This window comes from Pyxicephalus adspersus, chromosome 5 (genome assembly GCF_032062135.1).
Source record: "Pyxicephalus adspersus chromosome 5, UCB_Pads_2.0, whole genome shotgun sequence".
Lineage (NCBI taxonomy): Eukaryota > Metazoa > Chordata > Amphibia > Anura > Pyxicephalidae > Pyxicephalus > Pyxicephalus adspersus.
The window spans coordinates 131,007,445-131,015,845 of record NC_092862.1 but is presented as its reverse complement, the minus strand read 5'-3'; the positions used below and the strand labels follow the sequence as shown (position 1 = coordinate 131,015,845).

At 41.1% G+C, this 8,401-nt stretch overlaps 1 protein-coding gene across 1 annotated transcript in view; it reads left to right on the top strand.

Annotated features, from left to right (window-relative positions):
* Window positions 1-8,401, top strand: part of MSRB2 (methionine sulfoxide reductase B2) — a gene marked incomplete at its 3' end in the record, with an annotated part of 12,479 nt that overhangs the window by 2,602 nt on the left and 1,476 nt on the right. The window contains 2 exon segments of the mRNA XM_072412734.1: window positions 5,412-5,512; window positions 8,007-8,083. Coding sequence (XP_072268835.1) covers window positions 5,412-5,512; window positions 8,007-8,083 — 178 coding nt within the window.

Sequence of the window (8,401 nt, the reverse complement as noted above, 5' to 3'; positions counted from 1 at the left end):
GATATCGGGCAAGAATCTGGCGTGTGTTCAGTGCTCGACGTCCATCGTCCGAACTACCATCCTGACAGATTCAGAGATGACGAACGATCGTTATGGAAGTGAAGAGGAGAGAGCACAGCTGGTTGCCGCTCTGTTGTTCTCCTCCCCTATAGAGCACAGCGCTTGTTCATGCATCATGCAGTCGTTTGTCATTGAAAAGAATCGTGAAAGATCCTTTCCAATGACAAGTCACTTTCAAGGCAATATTGCAGTATTTGGCATTGCTGGAAAGATAAAGCTTCTCTATTTGTTCTAGTAAACATTGTCGATGGGACATAAAGTGATGAGAAATCAAATATTTTACAACTGTCTACAGAATGGGAATAGAAAACTTCTAATGGGGACTCATTGTCCTTTATTTTTTAGAGAATTTTTTTCCACTTACTGTGTCCCCAGGACAGAAATAAGTGGGATATCTTCCCAATTGGACATAATAATCAAAAACTAGCAATACTTTATCCAGTGCTTACTCCTGGAGATAGAAACATTGTCAGGTTGTTATTAGCATTTCAATTTACTAAGAAAAAGTCGTTAAGACAAATCCCCAGCATTAAAAACCTGATGGGCCTTCCTATCCTTTTTTTCTCTATCAAAACTAAACTAAAACCATATGATTTTCCTGTGTGCACAGCAAACTGCTGCTTTGTGGCTGAGAGAGGCAAACCGCACCATGGACATTTATATTTGCATGTAGCTGCAGCCATGGCACAAAAGCTAAACAGCAGCCATGTGGTCATAATGACTTTTACTTGAATGGCAGTGGCTGAGACCACGGTTAGGCCACAACAGAACACTGTAACTCACTGCAGGTCTGAAATAAAGTTCCAATCCAATTTAGAGGTAGCCATTACTGATTTATAATTCTGCCGATAATTTTCTGTCTGGATGCCGATCCTTGGGGTGCCAGTGTCAGCATAAAAGCCAGAAAACTAGCATTTTAGAAGGAGTTCTGTGACACCCACCCCCAATGTTTTTTTTAGGTTTAGATTTTGTGAATATTATCATTTGTTTGTTACTTTCTTGTAGTTTAAACATGACTGTTATTCTGCAATATGTTGTGTCTGTATCTGGTTATGTAAACATAATGTTGTTCCTTATTTCATAATCTGCTATGACATAACATGTGTCAGTAGCTGAGCTGTTGCCTGTCTTACTATGATAATGTTATCTGACTCCTGGCTGTGTTCAGACAGGCAGCTAAGGAGTGGCCAGTAAAGCCTGACCTGAAATGACATTTCTTGCACTTTAGAATGTGAGACATACAGCTGTAATAACATTAACTCCTTCCTATGTGGGTCCTGGGATTCACCTACAACTAGCACAAGGGCTATGAGCTTCGTAGAGCCCTTGGAGTCAGTGCATGTTTCTTTAAATTAAATTTTTTTTGTAAGTTCTATGTTCTTTTTTTTTTTTGTAGGTTCCATGTTCTTTTTTTTATCTTCCTTTAATGACCTTTGTACATTTCTGCTATGTGTTAATACGTGCATTTTAACAGAAATCTACATGCACTACAGCAACTCAGTGCACACCGATGTTATATTAGGGTATAACAAAGCACACCACAATGTCACAACGCTGCTGTGTTGGGAATGGTGCATTGGGGGGAACATGGTAACGTGCACTGCAATAAAGCACACTGGATCTAGCTAACACACCCCAAAAGGCACACATAGCTGAATTTTTTAAAGCATATTTTTTATACATAATACCAAATTATTTATTCTATTCTTTTAAACACTTATAGAAATAAAGTTCAGCAGAAAAGCAAAAAAAACTAAAGAAAAAGCAAAAGATGTTTGGGTCAATGTTTTTTTAAGTTGGTTTGTTTTTAACTTAATTTAGCAACCTTTGCTTTACAAATAATCATTTACTATAGTTTAAAAATTATAGTATAAAAATTCTCAGACGGCTATGGTTAAGATAATGGTGGTGCTAGTGCTTCAGCATTCTGGTTTTAGTGAAGTGGCTTCTGCTGTAGTGAATCCTAAGTGATCCCTATCCCTAAACAGCCAATAGAAAATGTTCACATAATGCAATCAGTGATGTGGACACTCAAAAAAAGGATTTAGGAGTAGAGCTTGTCATAACCACAGCTTTCACTGAATATCATTGCCCTACCTGAATACAGGGATGGATTTGCTGGGCAGAAAATGCCACTTGTTGTAGCTCACCCACCCAGCCTACGCTTGCTAGAAGTTAGTTTTAGTTGTAGTCTCAGGAATAAGTGACATAGGAATGTATTTTATTCTTTAAGAAAAAAACAAAACAATTTGTAATGTGCCAGCCCGGAAAACCACATGGGATTATAAATCTAATCATTGAATTAACATGGTCTGTGGCTTTTGCCAAGTCAGCAACTCCTGTCTTTGCATAAAGTGACATTTACGGCACAGCGTATAATCCTAAAGCACAGCTATTCCCTAGCTTTGGATAGAGTAAGGAAAGGTTTTCTTTTTTTTGCCTGGTTATGTTTGTCATTGAGATAAAGGGGGCATTCCGGTAAAATCGGTAGAAAGTTGTATGTAACCTCAGGAGAGGTTGAGGCTGGACTCTCGGTGTTCTGGTTATTTTCTGCATTATTGGCTTTCTTACCAGCTGTGTCCACATTAAGGAGACGTACTTATTCCTGTTTAATCAGGACATGAAGAAGGTTATATTCTCTTCAACAATAACACAGAAAAAAATCAACATCTGAGAGAGGGTCCAACACTTTTACACCCTAACCTAATTAGGATTTGATTTAAGTCTTGTGTCACACCAAAGCAAAATGCAGCTTTTTCACAGTGCAGGCTCCAACCTTTCAGAAGGAATTTGGTAATGAAAAACAACACAGACACTTCTTCTTCCACGGGCCAATGTTCACTTCTAATCTGATGAAATGATCCGATCTGAACTGAATTCAGCAGCCAACAATTCTCAAGCACGTCAATTTGGATCTTTGATCGGGTGTGGTTGTAAATACAGTATTACCAAAAGTAAACAATTTGTATTGCATGTACAAGAAATTGATCTGAGGCTGCCATCCGTTCAGTGGTTCTATTAATCAAAAGTGCAGAATGTTATGAAAATGTGTGCTGCATTGTAGGCCTTCCTTATGATTATTAGCAATCACAAAAATAATCAGACCGGTTGGCCGAACACAGAATAGGCTTCAGATATGCTCAGGTATACAAGACCTAAAACAGAAAGGACATTTGTTGTCATACAGTTAGGCTATATACACACATGCAATGATTGTTGTTGGAAAGGAACTTTCACGATCCTTTCCAACGAATAATGACTGCACGATGCATGAACGATTTTTGTACATACGGCACCGTTTTGCTCTATAGAGAGGGGAGGGGAGAAAGACAGAGCGACCCCCTACTACGCGCTCTCCCCCTTCACTTGCATTGCAGTCATTCGTCGTCCATTATCTGTGTCTCCGCCAGGATGGTCGTATGGACGACGATCACTGTACAGATGCCAGATTCTGGTCAGATATCGGCCTTGAGCCGATTATCAGACGAGAACCATTGCACATGTGTACGTGGCATAATTCATAACCCATATATGAAACTTTGGGGACTTTACATGTTACTGGGCAGTTATTCCAAAGTGCACAAGATTACATTTTAAATCTGGTGCCAATAATGCTTTAAGAAAAATTCTATTAATAGCAGAGAGATAAATAATTCTAAGACAATTCTCCTTATCTTTACTGAGCAAATAAAGACTGTTGCAGAAAGGGAAAGAAAAGGAAAAAGCTCACCCCTAAAATGATTAGTGCACAATCTGGTAACTCCTCGCAACAAGTAGTTAATAGATCAATAACTTTATATGATCTAAAACTCTCCATTGGTATTTACCTGTATTTAAAGTGATAAAAATCCACACTTCTGCAAGATCTATGTATACTGGCATAACATAATGGTAAATTCCGGTGTTAATAATATAGTTTTATATGTAGGCTTACAGAACCATTACCAGCAGACAAGCACTGAATGTGGTAAACTGCTTACAATGTATGCAAAGTGCAAATAAATAAATGCAGTCAATCAAAATTGTCAGGGCAGGTTCAGACCTGTGCAGGAGCAAGCTATTCTATCGAGCTCCCAGAGGCTGGCACCTTACCATTATCCCAGTTGCTTGCAGTGTAGTGCTGGTTCCTTTAGAAGAAGTTTTGACAGCTGGAGGCAGTGAGCGGTACTGAACCTATTGGGCTGCTATGGATAATATGCTACATGTAGCCCCTGTGGCAGCTGTTCAGTGGCATGAGGAAGCAGTATCTGCACTGCAACCTCACTGTCTAAATATTGTTTTTATACACAGAACATTCTCTCAGAGTTCATTCTGCTTATTGTTCTCTGTGCTGGAGGCTTTAGCATGAGGAAGCAAAGCCCTGTCACTACCAAGATGGTCACCTGCATACAGAGACAGTGCAGAACAAGGCATGGTAAGTCAGTAATCGGGAGAACAGGTGCAGGGAGACCACAGGCAATACTGAGGCACAGGTCCTGCCAAAACAAAGCCTCCTGAGAATGCTGGAAGATTCACTGTTACGGCCCTGCCAATGCACCAATGTGCCAACTCCATACCCGCCATATTTTTTCAATTTGTCCTTTTAGTCCATTCTGGTGACATTTTGCATCCTTGGCTGTAGACACCCCTTCCTTCTTCGCTGAGAGGTACTTGTGCTGCTCAGCCCAGGGGATCGGTGTGGTGACCACAAGGTACATGACAGGCAGGGCTCACAAAAATTGGGCTGAATGATGCTAGCTGTATTTCAGGCTTGATAAAAAGGCTGTACCCGCTATGAGGAGGAAGAAGTGGGTAGAGATGGTGGTTATAATGCTGAAACAATACTTCCTGATAAGGAAAAAAATATAACATCAAGTGTTCTGATTCCCCTTGCTCAGAAATGAGTGACCAGTATTCTCTGAAAAGAGGACAGCATTGGAAGCCTCCAAAAGTCTCCATGTATTGATATCTGATAAGACATAATGAGGTTGATTTTCTAAAACAATTTAGGTTGTTCACATAGCAAAGTGAATTTTCTCCTTGCAAAGTATATTTAACTTAGTAAATGAGTTGAAACTTTACTCAACCATCCGATTGCATGCAAGAAAAATTACTGTTTTCTAGATTTCCTTGCATGTGAGTGGGTAGTCTTTGCAAGGTGAACTATCTTCACTATGCAAAGTGAATATCAAATACTATGCAAAGTGAATCATCCCTTGCAAAGTATAAGTGCCATCCATTGCCATGGTAAGTGAACAGCCTGATTTTTTTTTTTTAGTAAATCATCCCCAGTGTATGCACTGTATTTGTTTTGTGTTTTTCTGTATAGTTTGTAAAGCTATTAAAACATTTATTTGTGTTTCTTGGCTCAGGATCTCTTACAAGGTACGACGAGACTGCTGTTTCTACCGATTGGCAAGTGAAACTGACTCCGGAGCAGTACTATGTAACCAGAGAGAAGGGCACAGAGCTGGTAAGTGGATGCAAAAAAATCACAGAAGCTAATAAAAAGATAAAGTCAGCTACTTATCGCTTTTTTTTAGTCATAGTGATCTTATGGGTTAGGCTGGATACACACTTGCAATGATTCTCGTCCGATAATTAGCTCAGGGCCGATATCGGACGAGAATCTGGCGTGTGTACAGTGCCTGTTGTCCATCGTCCGAATGACCATCCTGGTGGATCCATGGATGATGATGGACTATGAACGATCTTAATGAAAGTGAAGGGGGAAAGCGCACAGCTGGGTGCCGCTGTGCCATTCTCCCTTCTCCCCTCTATAGAGCAGAACAGTGTTGTATGTACAGAGCTCGTTCATGCATTGTGCAGTAGTTTGTCGTTGGAAAGGATCATGAAAGTACAGCAGCACAAGGAGCCATTTGGTTGTATTCCAGTTCATGTGCTACCAAGAAATACTGTGATAGGAGAAGCAGAGTGACAGGGAAATGATTGTATCAGCAATCTGCAATACTTTCACTGTCTGGTGGAAGGAAAATACCTATAAGTATTTAATTATTAGAGTGTTTAAATGCAGAAGAGAATATTAGACCACTGTCCAGAGTCGGTATGAGACTTTTAAGATTTAAGATAGAATAACTTACTATATGTATCTCATCTGTGTATTCACCGGGAGTCCTTTAAATATTCTTTATGCAGAGCAGTGCTTCTCAACCGTGGCTCCTCCAGAGGTTGCTGGTGGTTCCTTGAGCCATTTTTGACTCACAGATCAATTTAATTGACCTCAATGGTCTTTTTGGCTTTCTGTTAGGCTACGTACACACATCAGATTATTCATCCATGAACGATGTCAGACGAGCGCTGTACCCACGTCAGATTCTCGTCCGATACCAGCCCTTAGGAGATTATCAGACGAGAATCTGACGTGGGTACAGCGCTCGTCTGACATGGTTAATGGATCTGTCCTGGCGGATCCATGAACGGCGAACGATCCTAATACAAAGGTAAGGGGAGAGAGCACAGCGGGGTGCCACTCCATCTTTCTCCCCCCTCTCTTCTCGATAGAGCAGAATGGCATTGTATGTACAGCACTCGTTCAGTATTTTGAAAGGATTGTGAAAGATGCTTTCCAACAAGGGTCAGTCCTTGGACCGGTTCTCTTTTCTCTGTACACCTCCTCTCTCGGTAGTCTCATATCCTCCTTTGGCTTACAGTACCATCTGTATGCTGATGACACTCAAATCTATCTGTCCACCCCTGACCTGTCTCCCTCAGTCCTGGATAAGGTTTCATGCTGCCTGTCAGCCATCTCCTCATGGATGTCTGACCGATTCCTGAAACTCAACCTGGATAAAACAGAACTCATCATCATCCCCCCCTCAAATTCCAAATCCCCCCCTGACATATATCTAACTGTTAACAACACTGTTATTCGGCCCTCCCCTCAGGCACGTTGTCTTGGTGTCACCTTTGACTCGGCCCTCTCATTCACCCCCCATATTCAGAACATTTCCAGGTCCTATCACTTTCACCTACGCAACATCTCCAAAATCCGCCCCTACCTGTCCCCGGAGACCACCAAACTCCTTGTACAAGCTCTTATCATCTCTCGTCTGGACTACTGTAACCTCCTCCTCACTGGTATTCCACTAATCCGACTCTCTCCTCTACAATATATTATGAATGCTGCAGCCAGACTCATCCATCCTTCCCTCCGCTCCTCTTCCGCTTCATCTCTTTGTAGTTCTCTCCATTGGCTTCTATATCACCTTAGAATCAAATTTAAGCTCCCGTGCTTTGCCTTCAAATCCCTCCACAGTTCTTGTCCCACTTACATTTCTGACCTGGTGAAAAAATACTCCCCAAGCCGCTCTCTCCGCTCCCCCAATGACCTACTAATGACTTCCTCACTCTTAACCTCATCACACGCACGGATACAAGACTTCTCTGGAGCTGCCCCAACTCTCTGGAATGGTCTTCCTCGTCCTATTTAGCTTGCTCCTACTTTCTGCTCATTTAAAAGAGCACTCAAAACCCATTTTTCCAACTTGCCTACCCATCTTCTGTCTTTTGAAACCATCACTACTTCCCACCACTACATATCTCCCATCCTATTGCGTGTGAAATTCCCCCACCTACTAGATTGTAAGCTCTTCTGGGCAGGGTCCTCTTCTCATCCTGTATCACTGTCTGTATTAGTCTGTCATTTGCAATCCCTATTTAACGTACAGCGCTGCGTAATATGTTGGCGCTATATAAATCCTGTTTAATAATAATGATATTAATAATAACAACAATTATTGAATGTGTGTACTTAGCCTAAGGGTGACATTCTTCCCACTGACCACCATGCTAGCTGTTAACTGTGGATATAGTAATTATAGAAGGTGTTCCTTGAAGACCTGAAAGTTATTTTAAGGGTTTCCCCAATGTTAAAAAAGTTGAGAAGGAGTAGAGTTTTGGGATGACACACTGAGCTCAGTATGACATCAGTCTATATTTGTGTTTAGCCTTTCAGTGGCATCTACCTCAACAACACCGAGGATGGAATGTATCACTGCGTGTGCTGCAACGCTCCACTCTTCAGGTAATACACATTCATTTCTCAGAGCACGTCTTTTGTCTGGTTATTTAAAAAAATGATGATGCAATGACCCAAATAAAGAATAATAAATCCTTGATACAAGAATCATGCTGAAAAATTGTAAAATACAGGTTTGTGCCATGCGGTGGCCCTGTGACACTGCACAGATTGAAGACCAATACTCCGGGGAATGGGTGCCGGACGATGACCGTCATGATTGGATTTTTTGGCCAAGCTCTCTATTTCCTCTGACAATGTCAGACAATACTTATTATTCTGGAGCCATAGTTACATAGTAGGTTAGGTTGAAAAAAGACATAA